Raw genomic sequence first — 18,603 nt, 5'->3', positions numbered from 1 at the left:
CAAGTCACTTCCCCTCTCTGTGCCTCTGTTCCCCGTCTGTACAATGGGGAGGACGCTCCTTCCCTGCCTCATATGGGGGCTGGGAGGATAGTCCTCAATCCAGATGCAACGCGGTGCTATAGTTATTTATATTGGTGTAGTGTGAGAGACCCCTACTGAGACCAGGGCCACATCGGCCAGGTGCTGCACAGACACAGACCCTGCCTCGAAGGGATGGTAATAAAAGATGGGTGGGGAAACTGAGGCACGGAGCAGGGACGTGACTTGCCAAAGGTCATCCAGCAGCTCAGTGGCAGAGCTGGGAACAGAACCAAGGCCTGCTGGGGTGGGGATGCCTGCTTCTTTAATTATGATGGGCTGGGTTAAGTGGAAGCAGAATGCAGGTGTCCTGAGGCCTGGTCCAGTGCTCTCCCCACTGGACCACACTGCCTCTAGATACCACAGGAGCCAGAAAAAAGCCGACAATGAATCAAAAACAATGCAAGTGGCTTTAGCCCGTTATCCTTTGGGGGTTTGTTTTTCTTGAAGGGATTGAATTAAAGCCCCAACCCGTAAACCACTTTGAGACGTATTTAAACCAATGTGTTCCTAAGGTTTAGCCTCTCGCTCACGTGCGCTCATCCCCGGATTAAGTTTCCCTGTGATTTGTGATGGGTCAGGTTGCCTGACTGGGTCCTTAATGCAGACAATCTCCGTTTGGCTCTAACAAGCACCCACATTCACACATCCCTGCTTCTCCTGCTAACACACCCCCTGCAACCTCCTCTTCCAACTACGCCTTCTCCCAGCTGCTAAGTGACTCCATGCTCCCAACAGGAGCAAACCTTTACACTGGCAGCAGGGGTGCGTTTCGGGGTTTGGATAATCCCAGCCTCTTCAGACCGTCTGATCACAGAAGGGGTGAAACTGCCAACTCCTCGAAGCAGCACCCGGCCCAGTGGGGCCTGATCTCAGCCGGGAGCACGAGGCACTACAGCAAACACTGCTCAACAGTAACGCCTCGACGTGCTTGATAACCGTGAATTCCCTGCCCACGACCAGCTCTCCCAGCGCTTTGCAGGCAGTAAGAGCGGGACTTTTAAAAGTGCTCCGCCTTGCCCCAACTCTGCTCCTGTCCAAACCGACGGGAGTTTTACCCTGGACCTCTACGGAGCCGAGTCGGGCCATTACCAAGCACTTCAGAAAATCCAACTCTCTGCAACCTGCGAGAGGGGTAGCTTTTTTCCCCGGCTGTGCAGTTGGGCAGGTTGAGAGACAGAGGGAGGAAGTCATGGGCCAAGGGCGTGCGCTAGTCGGGGCAGGAGTAGAACCAGGGCCGGCTCCAGGGTTTTTGGCCGCCCCAAGCAGCCAAAAACAAAAACCAAAAAACCCGCCATTGCGATCTGCGGCGGCAATTCGGCGGGAGGTCCTTCGCTCCAAGGCGGAGTGAGGGACCATCCGCTGAATTGCCTCCGAATACCTGGACGTGCCGCCCCCCTCCGGAGCGGCCGCCCCAAGCACCTGCTTGACAAGCTGGTGCCTGGAGCCGGCCCTGAGTAGAACCCAGGAGTCCTGAACTCACGCGCTCAGGGGGAGCCGCCGTCTCCCCAGAAGATTATTATACTAACACACCACCCCAGCCTTCGCATCGCAAGCTCCTTTCACAGAGATTGCTTGGGGGGGAGGGCCAACCACGTGCGTTTCACAGGAGCTGGCCTCTGGCGGGTAGGTTCTCCAAGGAGCGGGTCACTGATTTGCAGACTCTGCTCTGTGTAAATTCTTATACTGTCATTGTGATATCTGGGCCCACAGTAATGAGGGTGCGCTCCCTATGCTTTTTGTTTGGCAGGGTTTGGGGAAAGGCTGAAGGCTGTGTTGGGGTCGGGGAGTGGAAAGCATTTTGATTTATGGCCAGGTTTGTTAATTACTCATCTGCATGTGATCACTTAATGAGCCTGGCTTAATGGTCCTGGACTCTGGAGGCACTCGGGTGCCTGCTGATGTCTCACTGGCTTCACTGGCACTTCAGCACATGTTTAAAGTTAAGTGTGTACTTAAGTCTGGGGCTTTTTAACATTGCCTAAGAGATTTAGGCACTCAGCTGCCCTTGGAATCTAAACTCCCTTAAGCTCCCCTGCCAATCCCATCCGTACCCACTAAGGATAAATTTAAGCACGTGCTTAAACCCTTTGCCAAATTGGGGCCTTCTGTCTAATGGGACGTGCAGCTGAATTAATTGTCAGGGCTCCCAAGGAGTCTGGACACGATTTAAATCTAAACCAATGATCTCTCAAGTGAACGCATAGACTTGTGAATGCCGGGAAGTAAAGAGACCCTTGCATTGTGTCTAAGTCCGGCCGAGTGGCAAGGGAGCCGAGAAGCAGTGAGAAGCCAGAGGGCCCGCCTCGCAGGAACCCCGCCAACCCCTAGCGTGAAATGTCAAGGAAGCATTAGCCGGAGGTTACAACCCTCGCCTCTTTCTGCTCCAGCAGCTGCTCGGGAAAAACCAGAGCAAGTGGCTTCCTGGCTTTTTGAGCGAGTGGATCCTGGCAAGGGAGAGCAGGGGCAGAACCGGGGAGATGAGTAAATGCTGCCCTGATCAGGCGGTGTTGTGGTTCATAGCCTGGGGGAGGAGAGAGACCTGAGCCCTCCTCTGGGAGGAGGAGGAGGAGGAGGGCCCTGCTGTTTTAATTCTGAACGGCTGGGCTGAGTGAAAGCATCAGTGGGTTTTGCTCCGCAGGCTGGTCGTCAGGGCAGTCAGTCCCCAGGCCTGGCATGGTACTTGGTGTATGCAACCAGGTGGGCAGTGCGTGCACCCTCACCCCCACTCTGCACTTCAGTGTGCCCAGGGTTAAATCCCCAAGGCCCATTATAGGAGAGGGAAGAAAGCTGCTCTGATCTCCCCCTGCATAACTCCTCTCTGACACCCCCAGAAATCCTAGAGCCAACCCTGTGTCCCTGCCGGCCCCAGGGATGCACGAGTAGCGGAGGCGCTCACAGGCTGGCTTGGCAAGCCCAGGCCTGGGTGCACTCCGTAGTGAAGACAAACCTTGAGCAACTGCCAATGCCCACCTGTTCTCCCCCTTCCGCCCACTGACCCGGCTCTTCTAGGCCTCCCCCTTGGAGAGGAAGCAGCACGTCTGGCGGAAACCTGCTAGTGAGGTGGGGCATTGTCTGGGGGACTGAGCATGACCGTAGGAGCTGGGACTCCTGGCTTCTATCCCTTGGGCAGGTCCCGGCCCCTCTCTGTGCCTCAGTTTCTCCACATGCAAGGTGGGGACATCCCGGGGTACTGAGAGTAGGCTCGGAGCTTGCAGGGCGCTCGTTGCCTGCAGGGAAGGCTCAAAACCAGGCACTATCTGCCTGGAGAATGAAACACTGGCTCTGGGTTCCACTAACTTTGACTCTCTGCTTGGCAGCTTCCTCGAGGAAATTTCAGCCTCTGGGTTCCGCGGCCGGGGCGCTGAGAGTTCTCAAGTTACAGCGAGAGCGAGCAGCAGGCGGTGAACGCGGGGGGCCGCCGCCGCTTCCCATCTGGAGCTCCCACAGACTGACCAGGTGGCGGCGGAGCAGCGCTGGGTGCTCCTGCGGTCCGTCCTGCTGCTGGACGACACGCAAGATGGCCTCTGCCACGCCGTGCCCGGAATCCCAGCATCCTCGGCGTTACCTTCCTGCTCGGCTCTTTAATGGGGCACGGTGGAAGAACCGCAGGGAGGTGGCGGAATCGTAGATCCCGGGAAAACGTTACCTGTGGGTGCCCAGCGCCTTTGAACACCCAGCTACTTCTGTGTCTCTTCATAACCACAACTGGCTGCCCAGAATCTCCAGTTTCCTGTGTGTGTTGGTCCCTCCAAGGTAAAGGTTGGATGGGCTCTCGCAGTCCCTGGCTCTGTTTGTCTGCAGCCCAGCTCCTCACCGATAACTTTCAGGGCCTGGGCCTGTATGTTTGGAAGTTCATTAAACATCCCACTCTGACCAGCTCTTATATTTTAAATGATTCCAGATATTTGTCCCCTCCCCCCCCCTTTTTATAATATCCACAAAACTAGCTACTTTCCTGACTGACCCCGTTCTTGAGCCCCTGCGTCAAGGGGGGAGAGAGCAGCACGGGCCCCTGTACTCCTTCCCCCTTTCTGTTCCCGTGTTGTGATCGGGAAAAGTTTGTGTGACACTAATAAAAATAAAATTCAGTTTTCTGGCAAAAACGACGGTTTTGGTTTTGTGATGGTTTGGGAAGCGTAGCCTGAATTCTAACCCCAGGGCAGAGGGGGGAGAGGAACATGCCAGAGTCCTGATCATAGGGCTGGCAGCCAGGCTATAGCAAGTGCTAACTGTGGTCCCGACCCTGGCTCTGTGACCCCAAATGAGGAGTTGCTTCTGTGCCTCAGTTTCCCTATTTGTAGAAGTGTGTGATGACTCCATTCTGGCCAGTGGATCACAGCAGCCTCCTTTCATAGGAGCGAGCCTCTGAGATCCTTCTAAGTTAAACTGAGACTTTCCAGTGACTCAGCCACTGTGTGAAGCCCACGGTAAGGGAACGTCTGCACCGGAAACGTAGCTGCTTTGTTATGACCATCCGGCCCAGCAAAAACCTACCCTCCCTTGTCCCCTCGGGCTGTGACCTCTTTAGATCTCTTGGTCTTGAGGGGGTAGCGGGGAGGGTTAGAACGTGCTAACTTCAGGCCTTGGGAGCCATGCAGGCCCCTGCTCTGGTTCCGGTACGTGGTTCCTAAAGGCAGCTCCAGCTGTGAGGTTGAGATGCCAGCTCAAACATGTTGCATTCTGGAGAGAAGCAAATGCACCGTGTTGGAACCAGAAAGGAGCCCACCGGCAGCTCGTGCCAAAGGAGATCCCATGACGATGTCCCTTGCTCTTCCGTCTGCCGTCAGTTCAGGAGCTGCCAGACCGTCCATGGCCCTGGCCTAGGAGAGGTTGTCTGCTGTAATCCAGCCGCGGTATCTGTTTTCCAACAGCTTCCCTTGGATGGTCCGATTTCTCCTCTGCAGCCAGTGGAAGGTAGAGTCCAGCTGATGCAAGCTTGGATCTGCCCCTGTCCACAGGGGAATCCTGGGGAAGTTGCCGGAAATCTCTGTGCACAGCAGTGTGATCTAGGGCTTGGAAGAGGGGACTGGAGTTCAGGACTCCTGGGTTCTGTTCCCAGCTCTAGGAGGGGAATGAGCTAGAGGCTAGAACTGGGAAGCTGGACTCCTGGGAGCTGGGGAATGGTCTAGCAGTTAGACCAGGGAAGCAGGAGTCCAGGCTCCCGGGTTCTGTTCCCAGCTGTGGGAGGGGCGTGGGTTAGGGACCGGAAGTGGGAACCTGGGCTCTATTCCCAGCTCTGTTATCAAGCTGCTGCGTGACCTCAAGCATGTCTTTCTGTAGCTCACTGTCCCCATCTTGTAAAACAGAGAGAACGTCTCTTAGCTACTGCACAGAGTGTCTGAGGCCTGGTCTACACTGGGGCGGGGGGGTCAACCTAAGATACGCAACTGAAGTTGGCATATCTTAGGTCGATTTACCTGGCCGTGAGGATGGCGGCGAGTCGACCACTGCCACTCCCCCGTCAACTCCGCTTCTGCCTCTCGCCACGGTGGAGTTCCGGAGTCAACGGCAGAGCGATCGGGAATCGATTTTATCGTGTCTACACTAGACGCAATAAATCGATCCCCGATAGATGGATCAGTACCCGCCGATCCGAGGGGTAGTATAGACGTACCCTGAGGAGTTATTAACTTCTTATCATGGCACATTGAGGGTGTTAAGAGGGTTAACAGGGAAGTGGCAAAATTTGCAGACGATACAAAATGACTCAAGATAAGTCAAAAGCGGACTGCAAAGTGTTACAAAGGGATCCCACTAAACTGGGGGACTGGGCAACAATTGTCAGATAAAATTTAGCATTGCTAAGTACAAAGTAATGCACATTTGGAAAACATAATCCCAGCTCTACATACAAAGTGATGGGATCTAAATGAGCAGTTACTGCTCAAGAGGGAGATGGTGGAGTCATTATGGATACTTCTCTGAAAACATCCACGCAATGTGCAGCAGGAGGGGAAAAAGCGAACACTGTTAGGGACCATTAGGAAAGGGATAGATAATAAGGCAAAAAAATATCCTCATGCCACTATATAAGTCCACTGTACACTCACACCTTGAATACTGCGGGCTTTCTGGTCGTCCCATCTAAAAAAAAAAAATCTATATTCGAATTGGAAAAGGTTCAGAGAAGGGAAACAAAATGACTAGGGGTATGGGACAGCTTCCATCTGAGGAGAGATGGAAAAAGACGGACTGTTCAGCTTAGAAATGAGATGAGTAAGAGAGGATATGACAAAGGTCTATAAAATCAAATAGTGTGAAGAAAAAGTGTTATTTATCCTTCACATAACACAAGAACCTGGGGTCACCCAATGAAATGAGTAGGCATCAGATTTAAAAATAAACCTAAGGAAGTATTTCTTTACACAATGCACAATCAACCTGTGGAACTCCTTGCCCTGGGGATGTTGTGAAGGCCTACAGTATAACTGGGTTAAAAAAAATAAATAGGCAAGTTCCTCGAGGGCAGATCCCTCAATGGCTATTAGCCAAGATGGTCAGGGATGCAACCTCCAACTTCCAAAAGCTGGGACTGGATGACAAGGGATGGGTCACTTGATAATTGCCCTGTTCTGTTCATTCCCTCTGAAGCGTCTAGCTCAGGCTACTGTCAGAAGCGAGGATATAGGGCTGGTTGGGCCACTGGTCTGACCCGCTGTGGCCATTCTTATGGTGTTTGAATTCATAACTGTCTGGTTTAATTCCCCAAAGCAAGGACATTCGGATCCCGGACTTTCTCCACCCGCTTAAGAACCTATTGGGCGGACGTACGTATGTTGTGAACCGGCTCCAGGACACACGTGAGAGCAGCGGCACTGGAAGAGGTTCGAGCTCCCACAACGTCACCCGGCTGAGGATATCCTCCCTGTTCAACTTCTGGGTTACGATCGCCGCCTTTCTCCCATATCACGGTTTTAGTGGCAACGGGGAACTGGCACGATTTTTATCTCCCGGCCTTGTTGAGGGGATTGCATCTAGGAAGTCTATGCTGCTTACTAAGCCACTCCGTACAGCAAGAACACCCAGCGTTATCAGCCCCTGGAGCTCAAAGGCAGGGGCTACCAGTGTTGTTGGAGCCAGGAGCGAGACAGACAGACGTAATGAAGCCAGATGTCCTGGCTGGATTATTCAGCCAGGAGGCCACGCCGGGAGTGGGCAGCTCCACTCCATAGCAAAGAGCTGCCTTGCCTGAAGTGACCGCAGAGGATTTGGTGTGGGGGATTCACTGGGGTTGCTTGCAATGGTGTATTGACCCTTCTGAAGCTGCAACCAGCTCTAGGCAGTTTCCTTCCCCTGCATTTGGGTGTGCAGTCTCCTTCCCAGGGGTTGGCAACTGCAGGCTTTTGGGGGTTAAACAAGCCTGGTGGGAAATCTGCCAGACCCATCCCCCCACACATATATTTGATCCAGGTTCTCCCGCCTTCCCCCGCTGAAGAGTAATAACAGCCCGTGGGATCAGAACGCCCCCCTCCCACAAGCTGAGATTAGAGTAAAACACGTAAGGTGGCCTCCTTTCTGATTGAAGTGTCATGGTAAACAAACAGCTCAGTTTAATCCGAAGCAGACATGGGCCATTCAAGCCTTGGCTCTCTGGCTCTCTCACCTGGAAGCCCTTCCCCCCTGGCCCCAAGGAATCCAGACCCTTCCCCTAGGCCTCAGACAGTCAGCCTGGCGCGCCATGGCAGAGCCCTCCCCTGTGGGAAAAACAAATCGCTGTTCAAAACCAGGTGAACAGAAACGACAGAGACTGGGCTTGGGCTGGGCCGGCGCCAGCGGAGGCCCCTGCACAGCTGGGAGCGTAATTTCTCTTTCTAAGGACAGGATACTTTGCGTTTGTCTCCAGGCGGCGAGCTGTGATCGAATCCTTCCCGCCCTCTTCCTCTCCCGCTGAGCTCGCTCGCTGTTGTTCCTGGTACGGAAACTGAGGCACGGGGAGAGCCTAGAAAGGTGGCCAGCAGCTAGACTGATTTCATGATGGGGCGAGTCCTCTCTTGGTTTGGCCAACAGACCGAGGACTGAACTGGGGACCTCCACCGCTAAAAGCATCAGCTGCTCCCGCGTGAGCTGAAGAGTGAAGCCTGCCTGGCTGGCACCAGAACAGGCTCATCTCCCAGGCGGGGGGGGGGAGGGCTCCCCCGTACACACCAGTGGGTTACTCTGCGTGGGCCAGCTCTAGGGGGAAGTGAGCAATTCAGTCCCCATTCCCTCCTAGGGCTGTTGGGTCTCAGTCCATCTCCCAGCAGACAATCGCCCATCAAAGCCAGGGTCCTAAAAGGCACCTTTGGCCTGTTCCAACCTGGGCTAGTCTACAAGCCGTTCGCTGGAGCAGAAAGACGTATGTCCCAGTCCCAGTCCCGCTCTTTTGCCAGGATTAAGCTGATGGGAATTGGGGAAAAAAAAATCAAACGAGGTTGCAGCACTAGTACCGAAGTCGCAGAGGGACCCCCCCCTTCTATAGAAAACAAAACAATTCACGCCACCTGCTTCTGCTTCTGTTGGGCTTTCCTCATGAACAATTCCCGGGCTGCTAGGTGCAGGGCGTATAGCGCTGCGGGTTGCAGTTCTACACTCGCATTGGTGTAAGACAACTGCACAACGGGCAGGCCAGGCAAAGGCTCGGGCCGTCCAGGATCACACACCCGGTGCGAAATAAATAAATAAACCCCCTCCAGCACAGCTAAATGCAAGGACGCCATAGGACGACCTCCTCGACCCCTGGCAGTCAATGGGAGTTTTGCCATTGATTTCAAAGAGGACAGAAATGTCACCATCAGATTTTTAAAGGCTGAAAGGACCATGGTGATCCTCTAGTCTGACCTCCTAACTAGCCCAGGCCAGAGCATCACGCTCAGTGATTCCTGCATCAAGCCCCTCGCTTCTGCTTGAGCCAGCGTGTATCTTTTAGAAAGAGACACCCAGCCTTGAGCGACAGACTCTATGCAACGGAGAATCCCCCATCTCCCTGGGTGAGTTGTTCCGATCATTAATCCCCCTCACCCCTAAAAGGTTTGTCCTGCATGTCCAGCCTGAATTTGTCTAGTTTCAATTGCCAGACACCGGATCTCACTCTCCCTTTGTCTGCTGGATTGCAGAGCTCTCCGCTCTAAACGTCCTCCCAGGAAGGTACCTACAGACCGGGATCCAGTCAGTTTCCACCTGCGGCACAGCCACCTACAAGCCTCCTCGCTTACAGGGGAAGGCAGAGGAGAACAAAGTCCGGGAGCCCCTGTTGGGACTGCTTTTAGGAGAATTTTGTTCTCCCTGCCGGACGGAGGAGCAGGTGACTGTCTGGTGTAGGGCATCCTGAACCGAATCCCCTGCACTGAAGCACCCGCTTCCCAGGGTAGTTTCTCAAGGGAAAGCTCCAGGCTGGAGAGGAACCAGTAGGGCTGGTGCTGAGAGGGGGGAAGAACACCCGCTAGGCTGGTTCCCTTTGTCAATCCGCGGATCCATGGCTCGGCCAGCATTGTTCTGTGCTCAGAAAGGCAGCACGGGAGCGGAGTCGCCGCCATTCAGACTCTCACTCCTTTCCCTGGCATGCGTGATTAATCCTGCCACAGATCTGGATTTATTGGTTCATCGCAGGCGTTCGCTGCCCAACAGGAAGGGCCTTGTAATTCATCCTTCCAGGCTGCAGTTGTGATCCACAGGGACTGCGGGCTGAATAAGCTCTCGAGAGCCTTTCGTCCCCAACCGCCGGATGCGCACGGCGGACACTTCCACTGACAGGATGCAGCCACCTCTGGGGTGGAATGTGGCAGCTGTTTGACACAGCAGCACTTGTGGGCAGGAAGTGAAGTAAATATATATATATAGCGTAGACGATGCTGGGGGGATGCACTGATGGAGAACGGACAAGATTCTGCCCTGCAGGGAGCAGCAGCATTAGGCCAATACACCACTTATGAGCCTAGTTTTGAGGACTCAGGCTTGAGACTGGCCCAGGCCCTGAGTGGCCCAGGCTGGACTAGCAGATGGGGCTGCAGCTCAGGATTGAAGTGCACTGGGGTGGGAAGGGGAGAGCCCAGGGATGGGATGGGGCGGGGGGGGGCTGTGAGTCAAGACACAACTAGGGGAGGAGCCCAGGGCTGCAGATCGGTATTGAGGGGCACCAGCAGAGCTGGGTGGGAGCCCAGGGCTGGGCTAGCAGGCAGGCTGTGGGTCAGCACAGATGTTTTCAGAGCCTGAAGGAACAAGCTTGCCCAGGGTCTGGCACTAGGGCTGTTAAATCACTTTCCTAAGTGCCAGATTCTCTCGCAAAATCTTTCCCAACCCCGCGTGGGGGGAGCCGGCGGAGCCAATGAGAGAAACCAGGAAGCCAGAGCGGACTTTCCAGACTAGGCCAGGCGAAGCCATGCAGGGAGGAGCAATCCCAGGAGATGGACACGGCTCCGGGGGGTTTGTTCAGCTCTAGCTACCAGCGGGTACGATACAAAACAGACGCATTCACAGAGAGGAGTTGGGAACGGGCTCCCCTACCACAGCCTCTGCTGAATCCCTGATCCTCCTCCTTAATATCTCTTCAAATGGTCCCCTATTCTCCCCTCCGCCACAGAGCAGCTCCGTGCCAAGCTGCAATCGGCCCGTGGGGTAAAGCAACCAGCATCAGCTGCAAACCCTGGATTCTCCAGCAGCTGCAGCCAGACGCCGCGTCCCCTTCTAATGAACAGCAGCTGGGGGCCGGCTGGGCCACTCACAGACTTGCGACAAAGATGCTGCGAGTTCCCAGCTCTCGGAACCGCTGCCATCCAGCGGGGTAGGGGCGGGGAGAGGAAGCCTGGCAGGAGGTGTCTCTGGGTCCCTTGTTTCCTTAATAAGGCATCAGCCGGGGGGGGGGGTGTGGCGTGATTTATGGCCTCTCCAGCAACTGTCACTGGGCCATCTCCTCACTGCTGGGGTGTGCACGTGAGATGAGTTGCAACCTCCCTTCCCCCAATTCATTGGCATGAATTCGCCCCCCCCACCTGCTCTGCAGTCGGCTCTCCGGTGCCTGCATCACCACCACTTTGCTCGCCTCCTTTTCCCCCGGTCTCAGGCCACTGAGCTACAGCCGCCAAGGAAGACGCCCATATTGCAGCCCCCCGCCCAGGGCAGCGATTTCAGTGGAGTTACTGGGTGAAGCCGGGGCGGTGCGTTATTCCGACAGGAAGGTTTCCATAGGGCCCTTCGCTGTAGTGGGGTTTGTTAGGGAGCGAAGCCCTGTGCAATGGCCCCGTCCACCGATCCTCCCGCTTTAAAGCGCGAAAGAAGCAGCAAATCAGCGGCAGAACTGGGCCTAGAACCCGGGAATCCTGACTCCCCAGCCCCTGCTTTTTCCACTAGAGCCCGTGCCCCGCCCCGTGACATGCCCATAACGCTACAGCCCGCCCGTGCCCTCTCAGCAACTCGAACCACAGCTGTTGCCTTCAAAGGCCCGACCAGCCCTCGCTAATTGTCATCCCGGGGCGGTTACTAGACCCAGGCCTGCATCTGGATGCTTATAAGGCGCTGTCAAACTGTGGCATTATTAGCAAAGACGGCGCGGCCTCGGATCGGCGATATAGCTGGGAATGAATGAGTCAGATCAGGTGAACAAACTCGGTCCCTGCTCATTATCTCGGCTTCACCCAGAAATTCTGTGCACGGGAAGCAGAACAGGGGCCTGAGGACAGCAAGGCAGCGGCTGCGCCAGCCCCGCGGCTCCCTGGCACGACAGGAGGCTTTGAACCACCAGTGTTTTCCTTTTGCCATCTGAGCTTCCAAAGTTTCTTGGCTTTTGTTGCCTTGAAGTTCAGATTCAAGCCGTTTTTGTGCAGTTTGGCCGGCTCCTGCATGCATGTGACTATGCACGCGTGTGAGAGGGTCTGCGTGAGGCTGGGCAGATAGTGGATAAACTCCTGCGACAGCAGGTGCCGGGAGGGCTGTCAAATGGACCCCCCACAAAAAGTGATTTGAATTCCACGCTGAAGCCAAGCACCCGCCCAGCACCTGCGCTGATGCCGTGCTGCAATAGGCAGCAGATCTGAGTTAAACACCTGGGCGTGGCCCCAGGGGATGCCCTAGGGGACGGGCGTGGGATACCCACAGAGCAACACTTTCCAGAGCCCCCAACTCAACCCCGACCCCACCAGAGCCCCTGGTGAGTTGGGGGCAGCATTGCCACCCTGCAGAGGCCCTGTCCCTGCAATCCACCAGGCAGATGCACCCAGCCTCGTGCCCTGGAAAGAGGAACCGAGCCAAGCTTCAGCTGCTACTTAGAATCTGGCCAGCACTGACATCTGCCCAGGGCGTTACCCGCTGAAAGTGCATCCTCGCTGGCCCTTTGCCTGACCCCGGAACAGCGACGTAGTCAGCAGAGAGACCCCGTTCACCCTGCTGGGCAAAGCAGGGCACACAGCTGCGTTTTCATCTGCACCATGGCTGCTGGGCCCTGGCACACAGCTTCCCAGCAAAGCCATCCAGGAGGCCGGGCCGTAGGCCCAAGGGCATCCTGTGGCCCCTTCACAGCCACCCCCGGCCCCCTTCACATCCTCTCCCCGTCCTGAGCCGAGTTTGCAGCACCTCCCAGTTCAGTACTTCTCTACCCCTTTCATTAGCAGGCTGGCTGACTCCCCCTTTCAGCTCGTTACATTCGACCTCTCCACTCACGCTGGACCTGCGGGAGCAGGAGGAAGAGGTATTGCAGCAGGCACCTTTAACAGATGGAAGAAGCAGAAAACAAACCCTCCAAAACTAGTCTCTAAATTACAGTCAATTGCCGAGAAACACAGGCCTGATTCTCATTTACAGCACGGCCCCTTCAGCCCAGTTTCGGGTCAGGACGTATTCCTGGAGGTTTCATAATCTTTAATTAAAGAGTCATCTTTCATTCCTGGAGACTCCGGGACCATCCTGGAGGGTTGGCAACCTGGATAGTTGGTTAAGGCAGTGGCACCTAGGCAGAGTGTGTCATTTAGATGCAGTTTACGGCCCCGCTGGCATGCCAGGGTAAAAGGGCCCGGGAAGCAATGAGAATCGGACCCCCCGGCTGCTCTAGACACAGTGTTTGTGCCAGAATAAGGAGAGAGATGTCTGCACCTCGAGCTGGGGCTGTGATTGCCAGCTTGTAGTGTGCACACACCCTGTGTCTTAGAGGTGTGATTATTTTTAACAGGCTTGGTTTTGCCAGTACAACCCCTCATGTGGACGCAGTTATGCGGGAGCCTGATAAGTGCCAGAATAGCTTGTGCCCCGTCCCTAACATTCCCAGAGGAGAGAGCACTGGACTAGAACTCAGCAGACCTGGGTTTGGTTCCTGGCTCTGCCACCGGCCTGCTGGGGGACCCCGGGAAAGTCACTGTCCCTCTCTATGCCTCTGTTTCCCCATCTGTACAATGGGATTAATAATTCCTCCTTTGTCTGCCCGGGTGATTTAGATTGTAAACTCTTCGGGTCAAGGCCCGTTTTATGATGTGTACATGCAATGCCTACCACAAGGGGCTCCTGGTCTTGGGTAAGGACTCTAGGTGGTACTGGAAAGTAGATAACCATGTCACCAGAGTAGCCAGGCCCAAAAAGACTTTGGGTGAAATTTACCCTGTGCAGATGGGGGTGTGTGTGTGTGAATTTCACCCCTTAGATGGGATTTCAGTGGCACAGTTGCCTTGCCCAGGAGTATATTTTCCCCTTTCCCTGTGCTCCCTGTCAGGCAGCGATTATCTTCAGAAGCAAGAAAATCCATATGCCCTAATTTAACTCATTTCATGTTGTAAGCAGCAGCCCGTGCAGTTACACGCTCGCTGTCCTGAGGCGAAATTATGCAAAAAGGAAGAGGGGGAGAAGAAAAAAAACAAACAACCCAGAGCGTTTGTTCCTCTGATTTTGCTGCAAGAAGATATTTTGGTAACTGTTTATTATGAATCAGCGCATCATGGGGAATGAAATTGCAACATCCGAGCCCAAGTGAATGAATAGGAGGTTCGAGGACAGTAAGCCAAGAGATAATTTCTTTAGGAAGAAGACCTCCTTTCATTCTGCCTGATGTTTTCAAGGTCTTCCCCCCCCCCCGCCTCCCTTCTAAACAATGCCAGTTTTGTGCCTCATGTAACAAAACGCATGATTACCAGTGACTTCCTACTAATCCACTATCCCTTAAAAATAAAATCCAATTGTGCTGCTAAACGTGGCCTGGGAACTCCATTCCAGCTCAGAAGCCACACGTTCCTTTTCCCTTTTCATTCCTCTCTCCAAGGTTGCTCCTTGGTAAAAATCCAAAGAGCCTATCACCCTGGTATTATTAAAACTGCAGGACCCCCGGTCATGGGTCAGGCTCCCCGGGTGCTAGGTAGGGTGAGCAGATAGCAAGTGTGAAAAAGTGGGACCCTTTTTTTCATGGGGTGAGGGTACAGTTGTGTATATTAGACAAAGCCCCTAATATCGGGCCGGTCCTGATACTATTAGGATGTCTGGTCACCCTAGTGCTCGGAGCTGTACCAGGGCTGGCTCTAGCATTTTTGCCGCCCCAAGCAGGGAGGAAAAAAAAAAAAAGCCGCGATCGGCGGCAATTTGGCGGCAGCTCTAGCACCGCTTCATGCTACGGTGGCAATTCGGCGGGAGGTCCTTTGCTCCCAGCCCCCTGCCTTTGCTAGCAGGACCAAGTACTAATTTTGCCCCAGATCCCTAAATGGCCCCCTTCAAGGACTGAACTCATAACCCTGGGTTTAGGAGGCCAATGCTCAAACCACTGAGCTGTCCCTCCGTCCGCAAAGCCTGCAAAACCACTGAGCTAACCCTCCCCAGCAAAACCTAGCTGAGACCGGGTTGTGCGAGGTGCTGGTGAAGGCAGTCCCTGCCCCAAAGAGCTTACCATCGACATAGACAAGACAAAGGGCACGAAGATAAAACATAGGCACCGAGAGGGGAAATTACTGTGTCGCAGCAGAGTGAGGAATAGAACCCAGGTGTCCTAGGTCAGTGCGCTCCCCGCTGGGCCAGGCTGCCTCACAGCTAGAAGAACTTTGCGTTTCAGCTCAGCTCTTTGTATAGTCTGTACAGTACCTAGCACAGTGAGGCCAGTGTCCAGGATTGGAGCTCCTAGGCCCTCCCACGTACAGGTAATAAGAACATAAGACTGGCCCTATTGGGTCAGACCAAAGCTCCATCAAGTCGAGTATCCTGTCTTCCAACAGTGGCCAGTGACAGGTGCCCCAGAGGGAATGAACAGAACAAGTGATCATCAAGTGATCCATCCCCTGTCGCCCATTCCCAGCTTCTAGCAAACAGAGGCTAGGGACACCATCCCTGCCCATCCTGGCTAATAGCCATTAATGGACCTGTCCTCTATGAACTTATCTAGTTCTTTTTTGAACCCTGCTATGGTCTTGGCCTTCACAACACCCTCTGGCAAAGAGTTCCACAGGTTGACTGTGTGTTGTGTGAAGAAATACTTCCTTTTGTTTGTTTTAAACCTGCTGCCTATTCATTTCATTTGGTGACCCCTAGTTCTTGTGTTATGAGAAGTCGTAAACAACACTTCCTTATCTACTTTCTCTACCCCAGTCATGATTTTATAGACCTCAATCATATCTCCCCTTAGCTGTCGCTTTTCCAAGCTGAAAAGTCCCAGTCTTATTAATTTCTCCTCATACAAAAGCCTTTCCATGCCCCTAATCATTTTTGTTGCTCTTTTCTGAAACTTTTCCAATTCCAATATATCTTTTTTGAGATGGGGCGACCACATCTGCACACATTCAAGATGTGGGCATACCATGGATTTACATAGAGGCAACGTGATATTTTCTAAAACAACAAGGAGTCCAGCGGCACCTTAAAGACTAACAGATTTATTTGGGTATAAGCTTTCGTGGGTAAAAAATCTCACTTCTTCAGATGCATGGTGCGAAAGTTACAGATGCAGGCATTATATGACACATGAAGAGAAGGGAGTACCTCTTCATGTGTCATTATATAATGCCTGCATCTGTAACTTTCACACCATGCATCTGAAGACGTGGTTTTTTTACCCACGAAAGCTTATGCCCAAATAAATCTGTTAGTCTTTAAGGTGCCGCTGGACTCCTTGTTGTTTTTGTGGATACAGACTAACACGGCTACTCCCTGATACATGATATTTTCTGTCCTATTATCTATCCCTTTCTTAATTATTCCCAGCATTCTGTTCACTTTTTTGACTGCCGCTGCACATTGAGTGGATGTTTTCAGAGAACTATCCACAATGACTCCAAGATCTCTTTCTTGAGTGGTAATTTAGCTAATTTAGACCCCATCATTTTATATGTATAGTTGGGATTATGCTTTCCAATGTGCATTACTTTGCATTTATCAACATTCAATTTCATCTGCCATTTTGTTGCCCAGTCACCCAGTTTTGAGAGATCCTTTTGTAGCTCTTCGCAGTCTTCCTGGATCTTAACTATCTTTAGTAATTTTGTATCGTCTGCAAATTTTGCCACCTCACTGTTTACCCCTTTTTCCAGATCATTTATGAATTTGTTGAATAGGACTGGTCCCAGTACAGATTCCTAGAGGACACCAGTATTTACCTCTCGCCTTTCTGAAAACTGACCATTTATACCTACCCTTTGTTTCCTATCTTTTAACCAGTTACCAATCGATGAGAACACCTTCCCTCTCATCCCATGGCAGCTTACTTTGCATAAGAGCCTTTGGTGAGGGACCTTGTCAAAGACTTTCTGAAAATCTAAGTACACTATATCCACTGGATCCCCTTGGTCCACATACTTGTTGACCCCCTCAAAGAATTCTAGGAGATTGGTGAGGCATATTTCCCTTTACTAAAGCCATGTTGACTCTTCCTCAACAAATTATGCTCATCTGTGTGTCTGACAATATTGTTCTTTATTATAGTTTCAACCAATTTGCCTGGTACTGAAGTCAGGCTTACAGGCCTGTAATTGCCAGGATCACCTCTGGAGCCCTTTTTAAAAATTGGCATCACATTAGCTAACCTCCAGTCATCTGATACAGAAGCTGATTTAAATGATAGGTTGAAGACTACAGTTAGTAGTTCTGCAATTTCATATTTGAGTTCCTTCAGAACTCAATAATAATAATAAATAATAATAGTTTTGGATTCCTATAGTTTCAATATTTATGCCTCCCTCTGCCTGGCTAATGCACATGCCTTTGTTCAGGCCTCTGTGTCTTATGTCAATATTAATTTAAATGTGATTTCTGGTTATATTTCGCAGCATACAAACAGAAGTTAGATAACAGATACTTTTGGTGGAAGGTTGCAACGTAACATGACTTTATTGCTTTGCCTTCGGAACAATAACCAAAAAAGAGACAAAACAGGCTGCTCCCCAACACAGAGTAGCCCAGCTCACCCCACCTTACTATAGTCCATCTGCACACTGAGTGCTGTGAGGCCCAGATTGCACATGTCCCTACAGAGCCTTTTAGCCTGCAAGCAGGACCAGGAAACCCCCCGCCCCACTCAAAGCGATTGTGTTGCAATTGCAACACAGTCCTCATTACACCACAATTATTACTTTTTATCTTTCCTGCAACCGCAATAAAGGGAGACTGGAAATATAAATAACCTGAGAACACAATCTACACAAAAGACACGATGCTACGGATCAAGGTAATTAGTAGCTACAATGGGGCTAAATTCTCCCATTAGATATAGAGTCATGTGATGTCCACTGATTTCCGTGAAAGTGGTTTCTGTGCGTCCATGGGACAAGCATATTTATCAGGGTAAAGGCTAATGCAATGGAGTAAGGGATAAGGCCACTAGCTCAGTGGTTCTCAACCTGGGGTACGCGTATCCCTGGGGGCGTGCAGAGGTCTTCCAGGCGGTACATCAACTCATCTAGATATTTGCCTAGTTTTACAACAGGCTACATAAAAAGCACCAGTGAAGCTGGTACAAATAAAATTGCATACCGACAATGACTTGTTTATACTGCTCTATAGACTATACACTGAAATGTAAGTACAAGATTTACATTTCAATCGATTTATTCTATAATGATATGGTAAAAATGAGAAAGTCAGCAATTTTTCAGTACTAGTGCGCTGTGACGCTTTTGCATTTTTAGGTCTGATTTTGGAAGCAAGCAGTTTTTAAGTGAGGTGACACTTGGGGGTACGCAAGACAAAACAGACTCCTGAAAGGGGGACAGTCGTCTGGAACGGTTGAGAGCCACGGCACTAGCTGGTAGGTTACTGATCACTTAGAGCACGGGAACAGACAGTGTGGAATGAAGTTGCATTTCCTCTGGTTCCCCTCCCCCTGCACATTGACCCCTGAAGACCTGAATTTAAGCCCCTAAATCTCTATAGCCCCACTGGCTTCATTAGAGCTAAGCCCGTATAACCCCACCAAGGATCTGAGCCAACATTTTCTCGCAGTAGCCCAGTGGGAACGTATTCAAGCAGAGCTCCTAGCCCAGCCGCATGGCTTTCCTAAAGCACCCCATAGGTATGCTGACCTTCATCCGGTTTTGAGTTGCACCCTCCTCTTTTTCTATGGTTTTGTCCTGTCTGGTACTGAGACCAAGCCGGACGTGGTTT

At 52.3% G+C, this 18,603-nt stretch overlaps 1 protein-coding gene across 1 annotated transcript in view; it reads left to right on the top strand.

Moving 5' to 3' along the window:
- VPS45 (vacuolar protein sorting 45 homolog) overlaps nucleotides 1–4,184 on the top strand; it is a 52,293-nt gene extending 48,109 nt beyond the window's left edge. The window contains exon 15 of the mRNA XM_005293649.5: nucleotides 3,399–4,184. Coding sequence (XP_005293706.1) covers nucleotides 3,399–3,486 — 88 coding nt within the window. The 3' untranslated portion in view covers nucleotides 3,487–4,184. The remainder of the gene's footprint in view (nucleotides 1–3,398) is intronic.
- Nucleotides 4,185–18,603: the final 14,419 nt, after the last annotated feature.

Source organism: Chrysemys picta, chromosome 20, assembly GCF_011386835.1.
Source record: "Chrysemys picta bellii isolate R12L10 chromosome 20, ASM1138683v2, whole genome shotgun sequence".
Classification (NCBI taxonomy): domain Eukaryota; kingdom Metazoa; phylum Chordata; order Testudines; family Emydidae; genus Chrysemys; species Chrysemys picta.
Note: the sequence above shows the minus strand (reverse complement) of the source record. Positions and strands in the feature narration are given on the sequence as shown.